The sequence below is a fragment of the Macaca nemestrina genome, chromosome 19 (assembly GCF_043159975.1).
Source record: "Macaca nemestrina isolate mMacNem1 chromosome 19, mMacNem.hap1, whole genome shotgun sequence".
Lineage (NCBI taxonomy): Eukaryota > Metazoa > Chordata > Mammalia > Primates > Cercopithecidae > Macaca > Macaca nemestrina.
Window position 1 is genome coordinate 64,008,255 of NC_092143.1, and position 27,351 is coordinate 64,035,605.

The 27,351-nt window shown below is 35.9% G+C and overlaps 1 protein-coding gene across 1 annotated transcript in view; it reads left to right on the plus strand.

Annotated features, from left to right (window-relative positions):
• LOC105465484 (cadherin 2) overlaps positions 1 to 6,925 on the plus strand; it is a 249,105-nt gene extending 242,180 nt beyond the window's left edge. The window contains exon 16 of the mRNA XM_071085507.1: positions 6,792 to 6,925. Coding sequence (XP_070941608.1) covers positions 6,792 to 6,794 — 3 coding nt within the window. The 3' untranslated portion in view covers positions 6,795 to 6,925. The remainder of the gene's footprint in view (positions 1 to 6,791) is intronic.
• The last annotated feature ends 20,426 nt before the right edge of the window (positions 6,926 to 27,351 follow it).

The window sequence follows — 27,351 nt, forward strand, 5'->3', positions numbered from 1 at the left end:
ACTGTCTTTTACTGTTTTTACATGTTAAGTTGATTCTTCTATTATCAAACCTTATTTCTCTTGTGACTAGTCCTCTAGGAAAGATGAAATATGTGAATAAATCATGTAATGACCTTGAAGAATGGAGGAACTATAATGGGAGCCAAGGAGACTGAAGTCACTCAGTCTCAGGGTGGAAAAAACATGGCTTCTCAGATGAGCATTAAACAAAACTATTGTCCAAATAAAGCACAAGAAAAAGCTCCAAAGAGTTGGCAAGGGTTTTTTACAATAAGAGGCATCCAAGAAGGTGGAAGGACTTGATGGATAATGGTTGAGTTTATTGGCCAGTGATCCCTAAACTTACTACCTATTAGAATTTCTAGGGATCTTTTTAAAATACTGCCTGGCTCCCACACCAATATACCCAGGACCACAGTCTGAGCAACTGAACCCACCATGCAGGATTACCCAAGAGAAGAGCAAGTCTGGATTTGCCTAAAAGCGTTGTTGGGGTCTCATCTGATTCAGACAGTTGGTAACCATATGGAGGAACACTAATTAAGAACCTGTCCCAGTATGGGTTCCAACGGAAGCATACTGAGATGGAGATTAGCATGCAGAAAGTTTATCGGGGAGTAATTTAAGGATTTATGTTTGTGGAAAGAAAGGGAAAGAAGCCAGATTAGGTAGAGAGAGAAGTTGGGCTACTATGAAGTGTCAACAAAGGCTCTCAACTGATACCTGAGGAAACTAGAAAATTATGCTGGTTCTTTAGGGAACTAGAAAACTATACTGGTTCTTTAGGGTGGTCCCAAATTGAAGCCCAAGGGTGGGGTTGCGGGCACACCTATATAGCCCAGTATAGATAAGACACTGGATGTGTGCAGCCCTAGGAAGGTTTTAGCCTTGGGAGGCAACCCTAGAGGAGGGCTGACGACTGAAGGCCGTCTGCCAGCAGTACTCTCAGCAATGGGAAAGCACATTTTTCAGTTCTCCAGAAGGTCCTGAGAGGCACACTATAGTGCATGCTCATTAATCTGTTTTTAACTTTGGTAACTTAGCCATTTTATGCTGCAGTATAGTAAAAACAAAATTAAACCACATAGTATAAGAATTCCCCTTTCAGGAAGGAAGTCTTTGTCTAGGATGATGACTTCTTGGGAATGAGGCAATGTGAAAAGAGGTGAGTTCAAGGGCCACATCTGCAAGGTACAGGAAGTGTGTGGAGGTGAATGAAAGCAGTGATGCCTAAATAACAGCATGGGAAAGTTTGACATCAGGGCCATTTTACACTCACTTTCAATGTGTTGCAGTGCTGAATACAAACCACCCCCTCCATTTCTACTACAAAAGTCATGTGGGAGGTTTGGGGGATTTTGTTGTGCTTTTTCTCCTTTCGTGTGTTTCTAGTGCATTGTGAAAATCAGGTAAAGATTCAGCAGGAATATTAGTGCAGCGGGGAGTGACAGATTGAAATAGAAGTAATGTAGCTCTTAAGGACACCAAGACCCCAGGAGCTATCTGAAATTGCAGTTATTTTTATGACTCCCAGGGTTTACCCACAGTGATTAGTTCATCTATGGAAGAACGCGTGTGCTTGATTTGGTAGCTGCAAGGAAGAAAACGTAGGGAAACTCACTAGGCCATCATGTAGAGCCAAATTGGAAGGAAGGAGCCCAAGAAATAAAGGACTGGGAAATGCAGAGTGCATTCCCAAAAACACACAGGAAGAAAGAAAATTCATCTGATCCAGGAGGCCCACAAACATTCTCCTGACAAATAGAGATAGGTACTTTGTATAAACTTCTAGGGATACATTTTTATAATGTAATAGCATTCTTTCTATCTAGATCGTAAATATTACACCACTTGAATATTTGAATTTCTTGCTAAAAATATTTTTGCTTTCCTTCAAATATCCCAATTTAGCAGACACAATTTGCATATACCTGCATGTTTCTATACCAATTAATTGGTGTGTATTGTCTTAAATTCTACTAGATGATACATACAGAAGTTAAGTTATGCTGTACCTCTATGCTGCTCAGTACTTGATAGTGAGGTGATTTAAAAAGCAAAGAGGTTTTAGTTTCTCAAGATAAGGGAAATATCTAGAACATAATCAAGTATAACTTACTAGAGTGAAAGGGTATAGTATGTAATTATTAATAATTCCTACTTAATAGTCACAAGTAGCATCTTTTCAAACTTGCTTTAATCTCAGTGCTCTCAAAAATGCTTTTGATTAAAAAAGATCATCCAGAAGTTGATCCATTTTGTTCTTCTCATAACATTTTATCACCTTGAAATGTTGATGTCAGAGATAAGAATTATCTATTATAATTCACAGTGATAGAAGTGTATGAGGACAAACATGGTCTATAAATATGGATTATGTATTCAAATTATATACCCAGTTTATGAATACTATGTGGGTGGTATTCAAAATGTATGCTGTATAAGGCCATTCTCACATTGCCTATAAAGAAATACCCGAGACGGGGTAATTTAGAAAGAAAAGAAGTTTAACTGGCTCAGAGTTCTGCAGGTTGTACAGGAAGCATAATGCGGGCATCTGTTTGGCTTCTGGGGAGGCCTCAGGAAACTTACAATCTTGGTGGAAGGCGAAGGGGGAGCCAGCACCTCACATGGCTGGAGCACAAGGAAGAGAGAGATGGGGGCAGTGCCACACATTTTTAAACAAGCAGATCTCACAAGAACTCACTATTGTGAGGACGGCAAAAGGGGGGGATGATGTTAATCCATGAGAAACAACCCCCATGATCCAATCATCTTCCACCGGACCCCACCTCCAGCATTGGAAATTATATTTTAATATTATATTTGTGTGGGGACACATATTCAAACCATACCATATGCCTATATTTTTAAAGAAGGTAAAAAAAAATTGGTGTTTTCAAAATTAAATAAAAACTTGCCTCACTATTCATAGCAGATGATTTTCTGACTATCTGGATCTGCATAAAATCTTTCTGGAATGAAAAATAAATTATTGATTTTCTTGAGAACCTAAAATAATTGACCATTAGTTCAACTTATGTCAAAGAAAACTTGAAATGTAGTTCCTACATCCTTGGCTCACTTATAATCCTACCATTGTGTTGTGCCTCTCACAGGTCTTTGAGAGAAATAGTGAAGAGAATTTAGAAAAGAAAGTTAGATTAGAAGACTCAGTGTGTAGATTATTTTCATGTTATTCAGAGGTACATATCAATGGTACCTGAGACCCTAAAATGGTATATTAAAAATAACAAAGGGATAAATTAGCCTAATGTCATAATAATAACAATCTTTTATTTTGCACATCTTTTCCTGATTGATATGCTTTACAGAAATTATCTAATTTGATCCAAATCTCAACCTGTCTTACCAATGAGTAAACTAAGATTCAAAAAGTATATATGTAAGTTGCCCAAAATCACACAGTAAATTACAGAGTTTGGAAAAAAACTTAGTCATGTCTAATTCTAAGATCCAGATTTTGAACCACTACATTTTCTTTTAAATGTCTTTAATTATAATAAAATTTTCATAAAGATGGATTTACCTCTAATATAGCAAAATTTCAAACTTCAATTGTAAATTTTGCGTATTTTAGTAAAATTTCAAGCTTTTAATGTATTTGAAAGTTGACCCTACAATTTCAAAGCTGTTAATGTTCCCAGAAAAGAGAAAATAAAATGAAATTTGAGGATATTGGCTGTCCTAATATGAAGTTTACTCATATTTTGAATATGAATGTAATTATTTTGCTTGCACATCTTTTTTTACCAGCACATTCAGTTGGCATTACTAAAGTTTCCTTTTGAATTAGAATATCTCTAAAACTTGAGAGTGTTTTACTTTCGTAATAAAATGCCAGTTTCCTATAAGTTTTTTTGAGCCCAGGCAGAAATAACTGAAGTAATTCAAAAGGGAGGAGAGGGGCGGCACAGTGGCTCAGCCTGTAATGCCAATCCCAGCACTTTGGGAGCCAAGGCAGAAGGATCGCTTGAGCCCAGGAGTTTGAGACCAGTCTGGACAACATAGTGGGACCCCATCTCTACAAAAATTAGGATAAAATAATCAGCAGAACATGGTGACACGTGCCTGAAGTCTCAGCTACTCAGGATGCTGAGGTGGGACCATGGCTTGAGCCTGGGACATTGAGGCTGCAGGGAGCTGTGATAGCATCACTGCACTCTGGACTGGGTGACAGAGTGAGATTCTGTCTTGGAGAAAACAGAAGGGAAGGGGGGAAGATAGTATACAAAAGAAAAATACATCAGCTATGAAAGCGTGAGTGAGAAATAGATTGTTTTACTTATTAAAAGGAATTTGTCAGTAGTCAGATTCATAGAATAAGGAATGCTGTACAGTGCAGTGAACGAGAAAGGTTTTCAGCCAGGAGCCCTGCATTTGTGTCCCAGAATCGCCAGTTACTCGTGAATATGCACCGCGGCATCCGCATCCTTATCTGTACCATGAGCATATAACAATGCCTGCTTGTCTATTTAATTTAAAAGGCTATTATGAGAGGCAAAAAGGAAATGGTATAAAAGACCTTTGTAGAATGTAAATGTATACAGATAGTAATTTTGATCTTCTAACCTTGACTGATGGTTATCACAGCAGTTCATTATGTGTAAGTCTAAGCATTGAGTCTATCCCTTTATCTATCTCTGTCTTCCATTGTCAAGAAGAAGTGAAATTAAAAACATAAAACCAAACACATCTGGACTTCCCTTGTTGATCTATTTTCTGTCAGTATTACAGTTGTGTTTATAGTGCAACAGAATAATATAGCAATTCACATAAATCAATGAGTACAAGTTTTAGTGAAGCCTTCTTAAAAGGGCTTTGTTAATTCTTTAAATGTGAAATGAAAAAATAATTTGCTTTTTAATTCTTAAGAGACAAATTTTGTTGCATAAGAAACTATAATGAATAAAGAAAATGGATTTCACATGGTACTTTAGCCCAGAAAGATAGCCATTGAACAATAGACACTGATTGGACCTCTGTTGTGTGCCAAGCACCATGCTAAGCACAAGTCTACAAAGGTCATTAAGACTTCTGGTCTACCCTCAAAGACTTTCTGGTCTAATGTAGAGATAAGTCATGTGGCCAGACACTACACAAGGCAGTACCATAGTGGAAATGGACCCAATTCTACTGGAGCTATTGAAAGGAATATCTGACTTCATCTGGTCTACCTACTTGTCATGGTGATATGCTTTGGCTCTATGTCCCCACCCAAATCTCATATCAAATTATAATCCCCAGCATTGGAAGTAGGCCTAGTGGGAGATGATTGTATCATGAGGGTGGTTTCCAGTGGTTTAGCACTATCCCCCATGCTGTCTTGTGATAGAGTTCTCATAAGATCTGGTTATGTGAAAGTATGTAGCACCTCCCCCTTCACCCTCTCTTTCTCTCTCCTGCCAACCATGTGAACATGTGTCTGCTTCCCCTTTGCTTTCCTCTATAACTAGAAGTTTCCTGAGGCCTCCCCAGAAGCAGAAGCCTCTACAGCCTGCAGAACTGTGAGCCAATTAAACCTCTTTTCTTTATAAATTATCCAGTCTCAGGTGTATCTTTATAGCAGAGTGATAATGGACTAATACACATGGCAATACTTAGTATGAGTGTGGAAGGCTAAGTTTCCCAAACCCAAGGGGGAAAAAAGGAACATTCTCAAATGGAACAGCATAACACAAAAACACCAAGGTGTGATCTCAAGGCACGTTCTGGGAATGGTCAAGTAAAGCACTGGAGGGTAGAGCAGCAAGGAATGAAGTTTGCTGGAAGTTGGGGCAGGTTCAGATCATACTCAGACCTGTGTAGTATGCTAAAGAATTTAGATTTTTATGTCTTGGGTTATAAAAAGCTGAGTAGGAATTTGAAATAAAGGAAAGATATCATCAGACTGACATTCTTCAGTAGTCACAGTGGTAGTTCTATGGAGTCTGCAGGGCCCAAATCAAATCTTCCACTTGCTTCCAGTGCAGACACAACTCTGTTCCAGACTCTTGTACCAAATTAATTAATTGATTAATTTAATTAGTTACTGGTTCCAAAAATCCTGGGGTCAAGGACCAAAGAAAACACAGCTGTGTGACTGTTTCATTGTATGTTAATATTAATAGGATGTTTCAAACGCTTACAGAGATGATGTTTTATCTAATAAATGTGTTATTAAAATTAGTGTATTGCCCTTTAAGGAAGATGCTGGTTTAGAAAATAGCTGATCTTTAGGGCAAGAAAGGGACATCCCGCTAAAATAGAAAAAGGTCTCTGAAAGAAAATCCTGCAGTATCAAAGAGACAATAAACCACTGTGATTCTGATAGAAAAAGAAATCTATTCCTTGCAGTAATGGAACCTTCATTGGTTTGAAAAGAAATCTGTACATTGAAGCAAAAATGGCACACAGATTGCTCTCAGAATCATGTCAGAAGGCAATATGGAGTTAACTGACACAACCTACTGGCTAGTTTGACAGACATTGATGCAGACAGCAGCATAAACTAGACCTAAAATGGAAGCCGGCAGAACCAGAAAGGGAAACAGACCTTGGAATGTCCATATGCCTGTGAGTGTGTGTGCCTCAGCACGCCTGATGGAAGCAAAGAAAATGGTATTAATAGAGGAATCATAATAGTATTTGGTGTATTTTATCCTACATGTATTTGTTAGAATGAAAAGGGTATAAGCAGCCCCGTCATCTCACTATTTCATAGTTGTGAGAGAAAAACTGTATTTACTGGCTGATAACGTATTTTCTTTCTTTAATTTATGTTATTTCAGTGAGACTGTTCACATGGAACTCAAATAAGCTCTTCAATCAAAGCTACCTAAAATTGTCACCATTTGCTAATATACCGTGGCCTTCAAGTCAACAACTTCTGATAAATTATTACTGGGTTTGGAAAGCCTTAGTTAAGTATAATCTCAAATTTCTTAGAAAACATGCATTAAGGTGTCATGCCATTTTGTTTAAATCCCAAATACTTGTAGCTTGCTTTTTCTGAAACAATCATTGATGCATCAGTCGGTTTCATAGCTTAGTGACTCTGGGCATCCAAAACAGGTTAGAATTACAAGATGTTTAATCTCTCAAACTAAAAGCCACTATGTTGGGCCTCAAGACTGCTTTTCTTCTAACATAGTCAATATTTCTTCTCCCTCCTTTTTTCTCTCTTCCTTTTTTTCCAACCTAAGAACTGGAATTAAGTATATTCAAACAGCTAACTAGTTATTGTAGCAAAATCATAATATTCAGGACATGCTATGGGGTTCAGGAATAATACATATTATGATTTATATTGGTCATGTTGATGACTAAACCATTATTTCACAACGTATCTATACATTTTATAGATGAATAGTTGAAAGTAAAGAGGACCTATTTCCATAAAGTCCAGAGTATATGATTTTGCCAAATATGCTCTTAAAGCAAGATATTCTTTTGATTAAATAAAGAAATTCCCTTTATGTTTGAAGTTGATCTTAGGTACAATAAGGAGGACATGCATTTTGGTTTGGTTTATTTAATATCACCATCAGTGTACCTCCTGTTCAATGGTATGTGTTAATCCAAAAAAGAGATAAGACTTGAGATGCTGGCTTTTCATTTTCTTTCTACAGAAAACCTGGCCCACACAGAGCTTGACCTTGGCTATGACCTTGGCTTCGTGGGCACCATGATCTCAGCAATGCATCTATCATGCCTGCCTTTGGACCTAATGAGTATGAACCACATTACATCAGAGAAGAGTGCCAGGGTCAACAATTAATATTTTAGAGTTACAACTACATATGAACCTATGTACTTGCATTTTCAGCAATATTGCAGCATAGTATTATTTATATCTAAAATAAAAAAATGCATGAGTATATTATCTGGCTTGCTAGTAAATATGATTCCAAGTGGGCAAATATTATTAATATATCTGGATCATAAGTAGCGGGATTTAAAAGGCATGATTACAAGCCAAAGCCAAATCTAACTCTCCCTTAAATAAAGCTCTAGATTTAATTGAATGATATATTTAATTGATCATAGATACTAAAAATTGATGAATAGAACTGATCCACCTAATTTAATTTATCTCTTCTGTAAGTCAAAACTTCATATAATTAATTTGACAGTTAAAATCAAGGCATCTTATATTGCTTTCAAAGGTCCTCCCACCATTTACATGGTTTACAACAGCAACAGCTATGCTTGTCTGCCATGTTTCAGCTTTCGGGCCAAAGTATATGGGGCTGATCCTAGTTTGACTCTGAAAACATGTAGCTGCAAACAAGACTTCAACTCTGTCATGTTCATGTCTTAATGAAGGCAACACAAACATGGAGTTATTCAATAGCCATTTTCCATCATATGAACTGAACAAAAAGAGCTGGTCTGCAACTGGAGACTCAGCAACTGCACAGAGACACAGAAATGACAGGGGACAGCTGAGGTTTTCAAGGCAGGCAGTCTAGTGCCTCTTTCTCAGACATTCCTCGATGCCAACCCCATTGCTGTGTATAGCTTACAAAAGAGATCTCTAAGTCCTTGCACTACATTGGACTCTTTGCTTAAAACTATTCAGGTGATTTTTTTTAACCTATGACCAAAGGAGTGCTAAGAAGTATAAATGGGAACCAAGCAGTATTCAAGAGAAATCAAGAAAGGTTAATTGGTTCATAATCCCCAAAGAGTCTGGCATAGGAATTTCTTGCAGAAGGAAAAGTAAATTTAATTTAAATGTTTGATTTATGTACATAATATCAATCAACTGTCATAAAGAGATGGTAGAAAAGTTTCTAGTAAACATAGTCTCTCTTATATAAGAAAACCCAAAAATAAATATGTCATTTGACAAGGGTAAAGTCAGATATTATGTTAACAGTTCACCGAAACGAAGGCATGTCAGTCTGCATGTGGGGCAGGTGGCATTAATTTCTTAGAATAAGCAGATTAAAATGAAATATAAATTTGATTCTGCTTCATTTGGGGAAGACGAGATAGTGCCTAGCTTGAAACAGAGGCACCATATGGAGATAAGCATAGGCAATGAGAAAGAGACGTGAAGAAGGCATATTGCCAACTATTATGACTTTTAATCTGTTTGCCAATTGTGTCCTAGATACCTCTAAAGGCCTTACTTTTTTACCTCTGAGTTTTCAGGCTACAGCAAGAATATGAATATGTATAAAGGGGGATAAATGATTCAACTAAGATTTATTCTGTTAGCTAAAGAGAGCTAGAGCCAATTTCATATTTGCATTTTTATCACCACCTCTTTAAATAAGATTACATAAATTCAAAATTATCTAGTTGTTTTCCAAAACTTTTTTGCATCAAATTTTGAGTTAAATTTATATTTGAAATAATGAAAATCATTTTTCTGGGCCATTACTCTTTTATACCTATGGTATTTGGTAGAATCTTTAAATTTCTGTTTTTGTCATACTTTTTCAAAGAATATTGACCATACAATGAATATTTTGATTTCTAAATTGAAGACTTGCAGTTGGTTAGTGTCTACTCAGTGACACAGTAAGTAACTCAATGAGACATAGTAAGTTAACTGGTTCATGCATCTAGCACAAATGGATCAAGCTTCATGCAACCAGAAAACACAATGAAATAGAGTATCTTAATCCTTCAATTATTGTGAATAATTGAATTGACATTATATTTTGATATTTTCACATATTCATTAGATATATATGTTATTTTCTGTCTTTATTAATTCCATTACTTTCTGGGTCGACATTGTTGAGAAATCATTAACAAACAGAAATATTGACCTTATGAACTGGGATTTGAAACTGATAGATGAAGAGTTACAAAGATGTTATCAATTTTCAAGATCTTTGCTTCAGGAAATTACATTTCAGCTCTTCACTCACTGTTATTTTTATAAACAAAAAGAAATGGTTATTGCTGGTATAATTATAGGATGCACTTCAGAAACTGATATTGTTGCACAGTAAATAAGGCACTACATAAATCAGAACTTTAGAAACAGGCAAGTTTGCCATGTTGCTTCAAGGGTACTTGTGGGCATAGTGCCCTCTCAATGTGAACAACTCACTCCCATTATTGTTAATAATATTTTCTCATATAGGCATCTTAGAGAAGAAAACCATTTTCCTTTTATTGGTTGCCATTTCCATATTTCTGAGTGAGTGCCAGCTCTTTGCAGTTTAAAATAAAAATACTAATTTACATTTAACTAAAACACTGATTTAAATGTGTACTAAATCTCCCCATAACAAAATGATGAGATACTTAAAACTAACTATAATAGTTTTAATGTGAGAAAAATAACGATGCCTAATTCTGAAATGTTAGTGAATTATTGTTATTTAATTGCTCTTCATGAGCTCAGCAATAGTACCACTTCCCTATAACCAGGTAAAGAATATCATATAAATTTTTACTGTATTTTTTATAAAAAGTAAACCTCAAATATTAAGCACCTAGTGACATGATAAACCTAAAAAACAAAGGGACTATCATCTTCACTCGGGTCTTAGGACCTAAGCACCTAACTACCTAGAAGAAATGAGATTGGTAGTGTCAAATCAATCCCTATTAGATATCAACTAACATCAATATACCATTACACATAATTCACATGAAGAACAGCCAACTAAAAACAAGTTGAGGATTGTTGTTTTGGGGACAAATTGCTTATCAGGTTCTTATGATTGAAAAAGATGATTTCTTCAAGTCAAAAGGAGTATTAATGATAGGCAAGTGCAACAGTTAAAATGACAAAACAGAAGCTCACTGCAGTGACGGAGAAAAGAAAATATTTGCAGAAATTGGGGAGTATTTGTAAGCATAAAGAAAAATTGGATTTTAGGTAACTTGTCACTAGTAAAATGATGGTGCATGATATGCACGAAAGGCAAACACAAGGTATTGAAGGAGCAATGAGTTGGTAAAATAAAGGTATCAGAAATAAGTATGCAGAGAGGGATTATATTCTATACCCATAGAGTTTGTTCTTGATCACAAAAGCTAAGACTGTAAAATATCTTCAGCTTACTACTGCTTAAGTCACAATTTCTTCAACTGAGGAAATAAAAATAACCATACATTTCTGTAGCATTGTTCGGAATATCAGATGAGTTAATATAGGTGAAGCATTTTGAACAATGCCTCAAATATACAGTAAGAATTCAATAAATATAGCATGTGCTATTTTTATTATTATTATACTACTTCATGAGAAAGAGAGAGCTTGGAAAATGACCGCTTTTCACGTGATGATTCCCTTATATTTATATCAAAAGTGATAATATATTATACAACACTTCCAAGAGTGTATACGACTCACAATTTGAACTTACTGAATCACTTCTTTTTTTAAAGACTTACTTCCCCTTTACTAGCAGTTAGGTAAATATCAATATCTAATCAAATTCAAAATTAAATATTTGTCTTTAAAAGTATCCTTGCAAGCAGTGGGTCATAGTGTGTCCCTTCTCTCATATTCCTCAAAGCCTCTTTGAGAGGCCTACTGAAAATCTAAGCATTTTAACTTTGTAGGAAACAAAGGGCTTTTTGGGGGGACAATAGCATTCTTTTATAATGCCAAAAATGATGCAAGTATTTGCTTCTTTGGAAAGCTGGTTTCAGCAAACATTTTTGAATAAAATAACTGAGCTGGGCACTAATGATAAGAAGATAAATAAGGCATGGCATATGGCATCAAGGAGTTCACAGTATATTTGGGGAAAACAAGTACATGAAAGTACCTACAATCAAAATTAGATATGGACAAGTGATTAGATCGAAGCAGAAATACATTGCTTCAGGAGCCTAGAGTTGGGGTATCAGTTTCTACTCAAAATTTTACAAAGAAAATGCTGTCTTATGGATATGAATGGGAGGATAATTGGAAATCAAGACTTGGATCACAGAAGAATGATAGTCTAAAGCTAAAGATTTAGAAAGACATTAATAGAGGAGATAGTAGGGGTCAGAAGAGGTCATGGCTACAGATAAAATTACCCAAAGATATATTAGAAAACAAAGAATAAATCTAGACAGAATCCCTAATATCTGGTGTAAATTGATTAATGGATCTTTGTCTTATTTTATGCAGAAGACCTGAATGCATAATAAGGTTCATTTTGGCAGATTTCACTTTTGGTAACTGCAAAGTAGTTAATATAGAACTAACTTTCCTTTATATAATGATTCTAAACTGCAGGCAACTATTAGCACTGGAGAGAAATCAAAAGCAAGCAAAAACTGGAGAAGGATTGGTCTTTGAAAAAGAAGAGCACTGGGTGAGATTTTGTTTACATAGCATTTTGCTTGAGGACACATCCAGTCCCCATGTCTGAGCCACTTAAGCATAAGCAGAAAGCCTTGGTCTTATTCAAGAAGTCAGAGGTTAGGAATCAGGACTGCCAGACAGGTGGAATACTGAGAAGTCCCAGGTCAGAGGAACATGTCACAAAAATGTATGAATAAACTTTGCTGAACTAAGCATACACAGGAAGTCTCTAAAAGACTAACTAGAATTAAGAACTGGAAGAATGAGACAAAGTTTTGTTTCAGCTATTGTTCATCACAGGAAGAAGGGAATTTAGAGTATAATTAATTGCCTGCTAGAAAAAAAGTTAATATTCAGAAGATAACAAAATCCAGAATCTCTACCACATATCTCCACAATGTTCAGTATATAATAAAAAAAATACTAGACATGCCCCCAAAACAGAAAAAATGTGTCACATAGCCCAGAGAAAAGCAACTAATACTACTCAACTCTCACATAAATGAGATATTGGAATTACTGAACAAGGACCTTAAAGCAGCTATTATAAATATGTTAATGTTTTTAAGGAAAAGTGTGGAGTAATACATTAACAGATGGAAAGTATGAGAAAGAACCAGATAGAAATTTTAGAATTAAAGATACAGTATCTGAAATAAAAAATGTCCTGATTGGCTTAATAGCATATTAGAGGTGGTAGAAGAGTCAATACGCTTAAATATAAATCAAAAGGGAGTATATAATTTGAAGAACAGAGAGAAAAAGATTTAATTACGAAGATTCTCCGTGGCATGTGGGACATCAAGTGGTCTAACATACATGTAACTGAAGTCCTAGAAAGAGCGGAGAGACAGAAAGGGTCAGGATATTTTCCAAGTTTGGTGAAAAGTGTAACTTGCAGATCCAGGAAACTCAGGGAACCCTAAGAGGTTTAAGAACATAAAATTGTACCTAGACACATTGTAATAAAACTTTTGAAAACCAACAATAAAGAGAAACATTTTGAAAACAGGTAGATTAAAATGACATATTGTGTACAAAGATATAAACTAAGGTCAACTTTCCTTCAGAAACAATGTGAGCCAAAGACAAAGGAACATCTTCAAACTGCAGAAAATTGCAATCTGGCAATCCAGAATTCTATATCCGGTTGAAATATTCTTTAAAAATGGAGGTTTCCACTTTAAGTTAAACAAAAGACCCTCTACCTACAGAAAAAGTATGACTTGCTGAAGGCTTAGACGATCATTAGCATTTTTTGCAATTAAGTATTTTAAAATTAAAGTATGTACATTGATTTTTTAGACATCACGCTACCACACACGTAATAGGCTACAGTATAATGTAAACACTATATTGTTCATAGAGTTAAATGGAAAAGATAAAACTATACATATTCTAGAAAGCAACATATGAGAATAGCTTTACAGTAGGCAAGAAAATACTTCTTAGATACAGAAAGCAATAACCACAAAAGTAAAATAAATGATAAGCAGACTACATCAAAATTAAAATTTTCTACTCATCAGAAGATTGTAAAGAAAATGAATGGGCATACCAGCCCAGAAGAAAATATTTTCAAAATATATAAACAAACAACTTGTACACACAGTAGATAACTCTCAGCAATCAATAATTAAATGACAAAAAAAAAAATCCAAATGGGCAAAAATTACGAATAGACACTTCACAAAAGAGGACAGCCCTGGGTAGCCATATGCAGATAACTGAAACTGGACCCCTTCCTTACACCTTATACAAAAATTAACTCAAGATGGATTAAAGACTTAAACATAAGACCTAAAACCATAAAAACCCTAGAGGAAAACGTAGGCAATACCATTCAGGACATAGGCATGTGCAAAGACTTCATGACTAAAACACCAAAAGCAATGGCAACAAAAGCCAAAATTGACAAATGGGATCTAATTACACTAACAAGCTTCTGAAACTAACAAGCAAAAGAAACTATCATCAGCATAAACAGGCAACCTACAGAATGGGAGAAAATTTTTACCATCTATCCATCTGATGAAGGGCTAATATCCAGAATCTACAAGGAACTTAATCTAATTTATAAGAAAAAGACAACCCCACCAAAAAGTGGGTAAAGGATATGAACAGACACTTCTCAAAAGAAGACATTTATGCAGTCAACAAACATGAAAAAAAGCTTATCATCACTGGTCATTAGAGAAATGCAAATCAAAACCACAGTGAGATACCATCTCACACCAGTTAGAATGGCAATCATTAAAAAGTCAGGAAAAAACATGCTGGAGAGGATGTGGAGAAATGGGAATGCTTTTACACAGTTGGTCAGAGTGTAAATTAGTTCAACCATTGTGGAAGACAGTGTGATGACTCCTCAAGGCTCTGGAACTAGAAATACCGTTTGACTAGAAGTACCATATGACCCAGCCATCCCATTACTGGGTATATACCCAAAGGATTATAAATCATGCTGCTATAAAGACATGCACACATATGTTTATTGTGGCACTATTCACAATAGCAAAGACTTGGAATCAACCCAAATGTCCATCAGTGACAGACTGGATTAAGAAAATGTGGCACATATACACCATGGAATACTATGCAGCCATAAAAAAGGATGAGTTTGTGCCCTTTGTAGGGACATGGATGCAGCTGGAAACCATCATTCTCAGCAAACTATCGCAAGAACAGAAAACCAAACACCGCATGTTCTCACTCATAGGTGGGAACTGAACAATGAGATCACTTGGACTCAGGAAGGGGAACATCACACACCGGGGCCTATCATGGGGAGGGGGGAGGGGGGAGGGATTGCACTGGGAGTTATACCTGATGTAAATGATGAGTTGATGGGTGCTGATGAGTTGATGGGTGCAGCACACCAACATGGCACAAGTATACATATGTAACAAACCTGCACGTTATGCACATGTACCCTAGAACTTAAAGTATAATAATAATAATAATAAAAACATAAAAAGAAATACCATTTGACCCAGCAATCCCATTACTGAGTATACACCCAAAGGATTATAAATCATTCTACTATACGGACACATGCACATGTATGTTTATTGCAGCACTGTTCACAATAGCAAAGACTTGGAACCAACCGAAATGCCCATCAATGATAGACTGGATAAAGAAAATGTGGCACATATACACCATGGAATAGTATGCAACCATAAAAAAGGATGAGTTCATATCCTTCGCATGGATGAAACTGGAAACCATCATTCTCAGCAAACTAACACAGGAACAGAAAACCAAACACTGCATGTTCTCACTCATAAGTGGGAGTTGAACAATGAGAACACATGGACACAGGGAGGGGAACATAACCCACCAGGGCCTGTCGTGGGGTGGGGGGTTAGGGGAGGGATAGCATTAGAAGAAATACCTAATGTATATGACGGGTTGATGGGTGCAGCAAACCACCATGGCATGTGTATACCTATGTAACAAACCTGCACATTCTGCACATGTACCCAGAACTTAAAGCATAATAAAAAAAGAAAAAAGAAAAAGAGAAAGAGGACAGCCAAATGTGAAAAAATTAAAGTAATAAAGGAGTTTTGTATTTAATTTCATTAGTCTTCAGGCAAATGAAAGTGAAAACAATAATGGGATACTGTTACATTTCTTTTAAAATAACTAACAATAATAAAACAAAATATTGAAAATGTTGGTGAGGACGTGGAGTAACTCAAAGTCTAATACATTGCTTGTGGGAATACAAAATGATGCAGCTACTTTGGAAAACACTGTGGCAATTTCTCATAAACCTAAACATTCATTTCAACATAAAATCCAGAAACTATACTTCCATGTCTATGTCTATGTCCATCTCTACATCTACTTCTATGTTCATGGCTATCTATTTATCATCTGTCTTCCTGCCTTGCTATCTAACAACATCATTACATACATATGTGTGTATAATAACTTGTTAACTACAAAGAAAATATAGAAACTTTACAGCGGAGAAAGCTTACAGACACCACCTTAACCATGTGGTCAAAATTAACATCAGCAATATTGGGACAACCTGAAGTCAAATGCTTCCTGACATGCTGCACCAGAAAAGATACAGCAACCTTATTTTTGTAGCATTCCTGGCAAAAAAAAAAAAAAAAAAAGCATAACCTGTATTTAACTACGAGAAAACATTAGACTAAGCCAACTGTGGAAAGATATTTTGCAAAATAACTTTCCTGTATTCTTCAAACTATCAAGATCAAGGAGGACAAAGAAATGCTGAGAACTAGCTCCATGTTAAAGGACACTCAAAACAACATGATAACTATGTTCAACATGTGATCCTTGATAGGATTCTGGACGGGCTAAAACAGCTATCAAGAACATTATTGGTACAGTTGATGAAACTGAAGTATAAACTGTTAATTATTCATATCGTGTAAATATTAAATGTCCAGATTTTGATCATTTTACTGCGATTTAAAGTAAAAGAATGTCTTTTTGATGGGAAATTTACCCTGAAATATGTAGAAGTTAAAAGGCACGATGTCTCTAATTTACTCTCAAATGGTTAAAAAAAAAGTTCATATATGCACAGAGAAATGGGAGAACAAAGGGAATGGTAAAGCAAATGGGATAAAATAAAAACCATTTTTAAAATCCACATAAACATTTACGGTTTTGTGTGTACTAAACTTGCAAATTTTCTACAAGTATGAAATTATAAAATGTTACCCCCAAAATGAAATAAACACAGATTTTCATCTATCTTGTTGAGCCATCCATACTTTGCAGAAGACTGACTCTAACAAATCCAAGAGAACAACATTATGGGACAAGGTAGTTATTTCCCTTGAAGGGCAGTTACAATACTGTCTACTCTGATTCATTTACACATCTATTTAACAAGCACGAAGTTAGGCTCTGGGAGTACAAAAGTGAATGGTATGCATTGTTTCCTAGTGAAGGGTGTGAGTGAATTGAATGAGCCAAGTCAGAAAACAGGCAATGAAAAAAAAAAAAAAAAACTGTTTATAAGCACGAATATATAGGTAAGTAGAGGATATTGTAGGAGCAAATAGGAGTAATGAAGCCCTTTCTGAGGGTCTGCAAAGGTTACCCCAGGAAGAAACACCACAGCCAAAGCCTGAAGGACACAAAGTGGGTAAGAGGATATGTATCATCAGGATGGAGAGGGAGGAGGCATGGTAGTACAGGAAAATTGCAGGTAGGTGGAACAAGATGAGCAAAGGTAAGAAAAATATGGCGCATTTAGCGATCTGAAAATAGTTCCAAGCCCAGTCCCAGGAATCCCTAGGTTGTCAGAACATGCCAAAGTAGAGACTACTCTTGCCCTTGTTTGGCAGAGGGAATAAAATAAATCCATGTTCTGGAAAGATACTCTATGGTAGTCTGGGGTAGAGCCCACGCCCTCTAATTTCACCATCTGGTCACCCTTAAAACAGTTCAAAGTTCATCTTTATGAGGCCTTTTATCCTCCTTGTCCCTCATACCATTTCTGTAGCTATCTTTATCAAGACACATTACATTGTATTATAATTACTTGTTTCCTCACCAAATGCAAAGTCTCAAAGGTAGGAGTTACAGTTCATTCATCTATGTTAGCAGCTCATAGCAGGGAACCTGGCCCACAGTAGGCATTCAACACCCAATACCATCCTTCTCCTTGCCCGACGTATAAGTTAAAGTGACATATACAGTAACCACATTCCCCTGATCATTGAACAACAGGCTGACTTTAGAATGTTCTGTCTTGTTTGTTCTCAAAAGACAATCAAAATATTTCAGAAACTCCAACCTGGCATCTTTGACACTTTTTGCAATGTGAGTGAACACTATGTTTTATTGTCCAACCATGTGTCCCATTATTTTTTTCATTCAGAGAATGAGTTCACCAAGGTATATGTCATGTTGCCTTCAGGCATCAGTGCCTAAGTGGCAGGAATTAATTGTGAGAACGTTCTGCCCAATTGATACCATGCTGTGGTTGCTCAATACTTATTTAAAATATCCACAAAACTTGCTTCTTTGCTTTGACATTTGAACCAGCTGTATAATGTTGGGCAAGTATTTTGATTCCCATACATCTACATGCCAAAGCTGAAAAATAAGGGACCTATTTTTCCCTCAGAAATGCTTCATGCTGGTATCAAAATACCAAGTTACCATGGTGATAGCTACTCTTGTAAATAGGGCAATTCTGCCCCCCTATAGAAGCAAATGTAACACAAAAGGGAGGCAAAATAAGCTCTGAAATAGGGGACAAAAGAGCCTGGGGAAAAATCCCCACAGAGAAAGAGATAAAGCCTGTTTCAGATAAAAGTCTTGGAAGGTGACAGGCATCCCCCATTCCTCCTCCTCACAGGCCACAGCATAAGCAGACAGAGGTAGGACCCTGAATATGGGTGGCGAGGGGATTATGCAGTGCCAGCACAGGGAGGTGGTGTTTGCTGAGCACAGAGAAACTGAAGTATTAATCATCATCATAATAACTAACATTCGCTGAGGGCCTATTCTGGGCCAAGCACCACGCTACAGGCACATAAAGTGCACTAACTCATTCCACCCTCACAACACTTCCGGGAGGTAGATCGTAAGGCTATTAAGGAGACAGGCCGGAATTCCACGTCGTGCACTTAATCTCATCACTGTGCTGCCTGAAGAGTAATGAGGAAGGAATTTGAAACACTAAAGGGGGAGAAACTGGCTCTATCTTTATCTTTAGAATCAGAGAGTGAAAAAGGAAGGAAGCTGACGATCAGAAAAGTCACGCCGGATCAGAAAAGTCACGCCAGATGAGAGCAGGCGATCGCCCTAAGCAGCGTCTAGTCCAGGGAATGGCCGGCCAGTGTGGATGGGAGAGAACACCCGGAGGAGGACCCCAGCAGCAAGTTAGGGAGAAAACTCGCCGTCAGGGCAGGAGAGGAGAAGTTTCTGCCAACTGATTGTTTACTGACACTGAGGGGTGTGTGCATATCATTCATCTATTTGGGTGAAAGTAGCGCTGGCTCTGCTCCCGTGGACTCTCAGCTGTGGTCTTCCTTTAGCGAGCTTGTTAGCCATTTCATTTTAGTCAAATTTCAGTACCTTCAGGGGGATGACCTTGTGGCCTTCGAGGCCATCTTCTTCACCTGTTTGAAGCAGTCTTGATTTCCTGCTGCCTCTAGGCTGCTGGCTGTGTAAAGAAAGGGGAAGCTTTCATAGGAAGCCTTCCACCAAGGCTAGAAGAAAGGTGGGAACTCAGGGCAGTTTTTGGGAGATGGTGCTGAAGGAGGTGGGCCTACCATGAGGCTCGGCCCCAGCCTGTGGCTGAGAGTACTCACAAAAGAGCCCTGGCCTAGCAGAAACAGAATGGCTTTCAGAGACACATTCGGGACAACAAACCTTAACCCGCCTTCAGCGTTGTACTGCTAGGAATAATAAAGTGTTGTTTGTTAAAATGTCAATGCCATAACGTATGCAGACAAATGAATATTGTCCTCCAAGATAGGTTCTTTGGAAGTTTACATGCTCATTTTAACAAAGGTCCCATTGGTGCAAAGTCCTTTTAAAATGTCCTGTGGAGCAGTAGCAATCATTTGTAATCACGCCTCATGTTTAGCTCAGAATTCCATTAACCAGATTCAGCACCTATTTTAATCACTATACCAAGTGCTACGTAACTTTCTTTATGAAAATCAAACCCACTGTCAAAGAACTAAGGTTCTTCTCTGAGGATTTTGCTGAATGTGTTGTAAGCTCTGAGTACAATTCCAAAAGAGGAACTCCAAAAGCATTTGCTGAAGGGTCAGCATCAATGGGAAATGTGACCTCTGAAGAGGACTGCTTTAATGCAGTCTGTACTCACACAGGCGTGTGTAATTTGGTAGACTTAAAAGCAGTCAACTCTCTTGGAATAATGTCCTAAATAATGAAAACAATATAAAGCAAATTCATGGGTAACTGTACTTTTCTTCTGGAAGAGTTTTTTTGTGAGTTTGCTTTAATACAAACTTTTTAATGGAGACTTTGCTTTTGGAACCATATTATTGAAGAAAAAAAACTGACAAAGAAAATTCAGACTTGCATTCATTCAAACATACTTGTGGAATTAAGCATGTTTGCCTACATCAATCGGTATGAAATTCCTCAAGGAATAACTTCAAACGGTGATAAAACTATCATCAATTACTTTGATCCATGAACTCATGTGTAGCCATTTTCTAGGGACATTCAGAGCCATGGGCGATTGTGTTGCTCATGGATATTCTGTGGTCCATTTTGTGCATTTAGTTACATGCACATTGACTAAAATTGTGTGCATTTATTTAAGCAATATGTTAGTTTTTTTGAGAGTATAGCATTATCTATGAGCGCTAATCATCTGTGAAGGAGTCTGAAATTTTAAGCATAATTAGTCAAAAGCAAAACTATGAGTCAATTACCAATGCAAGTGATAAAAGTGAAATAAAATATGTTTTTCTTTATTATTACTGTTTCTCTGATATATATATATATCATTCGTTTATATATATATAATTTTAGCTTTTCTATAGTTATTTGCTATTTGATATAAAAATTTTGATTGATAATAAGACTTACCCATGGCAAATTTAACTGGATCAATATTTGCATGATTTAATTTTATCTTAATTGGGTATCTTGAGATTCACTGCAGGTTTTTTTTTTTTTTTTTTTTTTTTCTCAGTATGTGCCAATAAGTACTCTTTCCCATTTGTTCTTCTTAAGATTGTATCCATGGGCAAAAAAAAAAAAAAGTCCAACTGCTCCGCTTTATCAAATGCAAGCCAGCTCACATTCGCAATCCCCAAAGGGAGGAGTAAGTAAACCTAACACTTTAAATTGTAACATTGAAAGGTCTTTTTAGGAGTATTCTGATTTAATACAATGCAATTTCAAATGGCTACAAATGAGCCTATTTCTAATGTAAACTCTTTATGTCAGAATCTCATATATTTGTATTTATTAAATCTATTCCATTGATTCAAAAAATTACCAATATATGGAAGATATAAAATAATCATGTTACAACAAACATTCATGTATTCACCACCATTCTAAAAAGAGTTATATTAAAATTACCTTTGAAGCCTCCTGAGTGCCCCTCCCCAATCCAGTTCCCATGCTGTCACTCTCAGATGTCACCACTAGCCTATATTTTGTGCTTATTATTCCTTCATGGTATCTAACAGCGTTACTGAAAATGTTGTGACCCTAAATATATTCTTTTTAAAGCTTTTTGTTTAGAAATGATTTTAGACTTAGAGTGGTGTTACAAAAATAATACAAAGAGCTCCTGTATGTAGTAGGGTCTTAACCTAACTTCCCCTAAAGTTACTATCTTGTATAGTACAGTTGCCAAAACCAGGAAAATAACATTAGAGAAATTCTACTAAACTGAACTACAGACCTTTCTGAATTTCATCATTTTTTTGAGTGGTGCCCTTTTTAATTCTGTTCCTGATTCCAATTCAGAGGCATGAATTTCTTTTGAAGAGTACTGGTCAGTTATTTTGTAGGATATCTTTTCATTTTGATGTTTAAATATTTACTTATCATTAGATTGAGATTACTTTGGTAAGAATGCCACAGAAGTAAATTTGTTCACTATATCACAGGGTGTATGATGCCAATATGTCTACTTACTTGGTAAGGTGGTATCTGTCGGGTTCTCTAGTATTAATATAAAGTTACTATTTTTCCTTTGTAATTAGTAAATCTCTTTGGTAAGGCATTTTGAGACTATTAGAATATCTCGTTCTCCTCAAACTTTTACCCACTAATTTTTGCATCCATTGGTTAATCTTGCATGCAATAACAACTATTCAATGTGGTGTTTGACAGATGATACTCTTTCTATTCCCTTTGTTCTTCTACATTTACTAATTAGAATTCTGTGAATCCTTTCTTCTCCTTCTATATATGTATTTAATTATTTATATTAGTATTTGCTCTGAATATGTATTTTATTCTATATATTCCAGTGCATTGTTCATTATTTTCTTCAAATTGTTCCAGTTTTGGTTATTAAGAGTTTCTTTAGGATGGCTTCTGTGTTCTTTTAACAAGCTCCCAACTCCTTTTCAGCAACTTCTTACCTTCTGGCACAGCAGGATGGTCCAGGTTGCTATCTTGTATGTTTCTTGCTCAGTCGTGGAAGCGACCATTTATCCAAGGAGCTTTGGTTCCTTCTACTGAGAAATGATATTTGGATTTTGGAAACTAAGCTCTAGATACTAGGTGTATTCATTGCTTTCGATTGGTATTACTTCTAGGCAAGAGACCCAACAAATACGCACACACACACACAACCATTAGCTCATACTGATACTTCTGATTCCAGCCCAACACCGCAGGGTTCATTCTAGCATGAGAAGTGAATCTATCAACAAAAGTAAAGTATTTGTGTACAATTCCATTTGTCATTAGCCTGACAATATACAATCAAAATACAGTTTTTACAAGTTACTTAGATCAATTGTCTTCTCTGCTCCCTTCAGTGAGTTATTTATTTGTAATACAGTTTGGAGTATTGGTTACTGTTTGTATTCCTGTTGGGTTTCCCAAATGCTGTATGATTTCACTTATCTATTCGTTATTGGGGCATTTGAAACATGACTTTGAAGCTTAGCGTCAGAGCTACACAAAGAGGTGGACTTAGAGAAGTGTTACATCTTTCTCATGCTAGTCCAGTTCCATTTCCACTTCTTTCAACATCTTTCTCATTCGTTCCCTGTAGGTAATTTTCTTTTACATATATGAGCGGATTCATATATCTTTTCTTATAGCCTGTTTCCACATTTGAAGGATAGTATAGACATGTTTGTTTGTTTGTTTTGTACTTTGCTGTTTACGCTTAGCAGTATAATCTGCAAATCACTTAATAGCAATACTCAGTGATCATTTGCATCCCTTTTACCACTGTATATTAGTCCATTGAGTGGATGTACGTAGTTTATTCAACCATACACTTAAGCGTGTACATTTAGACTGTTTCTAATATGTTGCAATTATAAACAACGCTGCACTCAATAACCTTGTGCATATGGATTTTTGTAGTGTTAGAGGTGTATCTTCAGGGCAGATTCCTAGAAAGTGATTGCTGGTAGAAAGGTAAGTGTATATGTAGGTTGCCAAATTCCCCACCAGACGGACTGTAGCAGTTTATATTTCCATCAGCAATATATGAGAGTGCTTGTTTACCCACAGCTAGTCAACAGAATGTGTTGCCATACTTTTAATTTTTGCCAATTTGTTAAGTGAAATATGGTAGCTCAGTGTTGTCTAATTTACATATCATTATGATCAAATTTGAACATTTTTCCATATGTTTCAGGGCTTTTTAATATTGTTTTGTATGTGAATTGTTTATTTATGTCTTTTTCCGAGTTTTCTATCAGGATTTTGATCCTTTGTCCCTCAATTTGTAAGAGTTCTTAAATTATAGTCATGCATCATTTAACAACAGGAATACATTCTAAGTAATGCATCTTTAGGAGATTTTGTCATTATGTGAATATCAGAGTGTACTTACACAAACCTAGATGATACATATAGCCTACTACAAACCTAGGGTACATACTATAACCTATTGTTCTTAGGCTGCAAACCTGTATAGCGTATTACTGTTATGAATACTGTAGGCAATTGTAACTCAACGGTAAATATGAGTTTATCTAAACATACCTAAACAGAGAAAATTTACCTTAAAGATGTGGTGTAAAAGACAAAAAATGGTACATCCGTATATTCACTTATCATGAATAAAGCTTGCAGGACTGGAAGTTGCTCTCTTTGGGTCAGTGAGTTAGTGGTGAGTGAATGTGAAGGCCTAGGACATTACTGTAGACTACTGTAGATTTATAAACACTGTACACTTAGGCTACACTGAATTTATATAAAATATTTTTCTTTTTTCAATAATAAATTAACCTTAGCTTACTGTAACTTTAAAAATTTATACACTTCATTTTTTAATTTTTTGACTCTGTTGACATAACATTTAGCTTAAAACACAAGCACATTGTATAGCTATACAAAAATATTTCTTATATATCCATATTCTATAAGACTTTTTCTATTGCTTTTTTTTTTTAAATTTTTAAACCTTTTGGTTAAAAACTAAGACAGAAACACACATTAGCCTAGGCCCACCCAGGGTCAGGATCATTAATATCACTGTTTTTCATCTCCACATCTTGTCCCACTGGAGTCTTCAGCGGCAAAAATACATACAGAGCTGTAGTCTCCTATGATAACCGTGCCTTCTTCTGTAATACCTCCTGAAGGATCTGCCCGAGCCCGTATTACAGTTTAACTTTTTAAAAAAATAAATAGATGGTAGATACTCTAAAGTAATGATAATTAATTATAATAAATACATAAATCAATAACAATTATTTATTATCTAGTATTATATACTGCACATAATTGTATGTACTATACTTTTATACAGCTAACAGCACAGTATGTTTGCTTTCAGTAGCATCATCACAAACAAAACAGTAATGCACAAACATTAGCATCAATGTAAACAAAAGAGTAATGCACACATACTGATTACACTAGCATCACCACAAACAAAAGGTAATGCACTGTGCTACAAGGTTATGATGGCTACCGTGTCATTAGGAAATGGCAAATTTTTAGCTCCTATAATCATATGGGACCACCATTGTTGACTGACATGTCATTATGTGGCACGTGACTGTATTAGGGATTTAGCCCTCTGTTTGTAGTGTATGTTGCAAATATTTTCTCCTAGTTATCAGTTGTTTGCTGACTTCATTTCTGGTATTTTGTGTCATACAAAATTATAATTTTTTATGGCCAAATTTATCATTTTTATTGCCTCTAGATTTGGAGTCATAGTTAAAAAGCCTTTATCTACACTGAAATTAGTTTACCCATGTTTCCTACTAGTATTTAAAGTGTTTATTTTACGTGCAAATCCCTAAACTGAGTTTACTTTTGTATATGGTGTGAAATATAGATCTACCTTCACCTTTTTCCAAGTGGCTAAATGGTTGTCTCAGCACCATTTATTATAAAGTCAATCTTTGTCCCAGTGATTTGAGATGCCACCTTTATCATACATTGAATATACGTATTTTTATATGTATGTGAGTTAATATCAGCGCTTTATATTTATTCCACTGGTTTATTTGTCTAGTCACACTCCAGTACCATGCTGATTTAACTGGTATCCTTATAATATGTTACAATGTCCAGTAGAGCTAATCTTCCTCATAGTTTTTATTTCTTGTGTTTTTCCAACTCTTCTTGCATATTTGTTTTTCCATATGAACTTCAGTGTTATATTGACTTTTGCTGTTGATTTGTTTTATGCAGGTATAATTCACTTATGCATCTCTTTTGCATACTATTCCATTATAGAATATATCATAATTTACCTGTTCTATTGTTGATTGGCATTTAGAATCTTTCAAGTTTTTTATTATCATAACCTCTAATATTTTGAACAATTTGGAGTATGCCGTAATACTCCAAATGCAGGATTTTCTCTAGTATATATCTACAAGAAGAATTGTGGGACCATAGGATATAAATATCTTTAGCTTAACTAGATGATACAAATTTCTTTTCTAAAGGAGCGATTTCAGTTTATTGCCAACATGTTTAACCACATAGATTTTTCTTGCTATTGTTTTTATTACAGTTTCTAAAGTAATTTTATCATGTACTATTTTGTTCATTGATACCAGAGCCTGTAGTTATGCAGTAGACACTATAATTATTTACTAAACTGTGGTCAGCCTACGAATTCTTTGGAATTAATTGATATTAGCTTAAGTTGCTAAATATTTTATATATTCTTTAAAAGTGACACATGCTGTATTTTGTTGGGTGCAGTGTTGTATGCAAGAACATTATGTCAAGTTTTTATTTATTTATTTATTATTTTTTGAGACAGAGTCTTGCTCTGTTGCCCAGGCTGGAATGCAGTGATGCAATCTCAGCTCACTGCAACCTCCACCTCCCAGGTTCAAGCAATTCTCCTGCCTCAGCCTCCCTAGTATCTGGGGTTACAGGCAGCTGCCACTATGCCTAGCTAATTTTTGTATTTTTCTGTAGAGATGGGGTTTTGCCAGGCTGGTCTCAAACTCCAGACTTCAGGTGATCCACCCGCCTTAGCCTCCCAAAGTGCTGGGATTACAGGCGTGAGCCACTGCTGTTGGCCAGATAAGTTTTTAAATTATGGTTTTTGATTCTTCTATATCCTTATTAATATTTGGCCTTGTAAATCTACTCATTGCTAGTGGGGGAAGTACACTGAATATATTCTGTGATTGTTGATTTGTCTATTTCTCCTTATAGTTTTGTGAATTTTACTACATATATATATTTCAAGGCTATGTTATTTGACACATATAAGCTTACAGTTAGTTAGCACTGAACATTGTACTCTTTGTAGTGACCTTCTTTATTGCTATTAACAATAATCTTCGCTTTTAGAATGAAAACCTGGAGGTTAGCACTGTGCTTCAGAGGGATAGCCTGGCAAACTTTCTAGTTCTAATTTGAGGAACAGACAATGGAGTTCCTAAAGCAGAGAAAGTGTCAGAAATCCCACTAGTTTTTCCTCTCCTTTTTCTCCAGTCTTTCGCAGTTCAGATTCCAACCATTCTACAGTAGTAGCCACAGTAAAAATAAACCAGCAAGAGGAGATTATAAGAGTCCAAACTCTGAAAGAGGAGAAACTTCTAACACTAAAGCTGCAGTTCCAAGACGATGAGGCCAAATTCTATTGCTTTTTTCTTTATATTTCTGTCTTCAATTGCTATGGTGAAATAGTGGAAACATCAGATTTCTAGTCAGAGAACTAAACAGAAGAGCTTCAGGAAATCAAAGAGTACTGAATATATAGTAGAGTTGAAGAAGTTAGAGAAAACTCCACTGGTAAAGTTTTAAACTCACTTCAATATACAAATGAATGTTTTTAATAGTAATTGGCATCCAAAGACTTTGAGAACGAATTTAAGAGATAAACCTCCAACCAGGACACAAAGCAACTCTTGGGTGGCATGGATCTAGATAGCACTGCAAAGGTTTTGAAA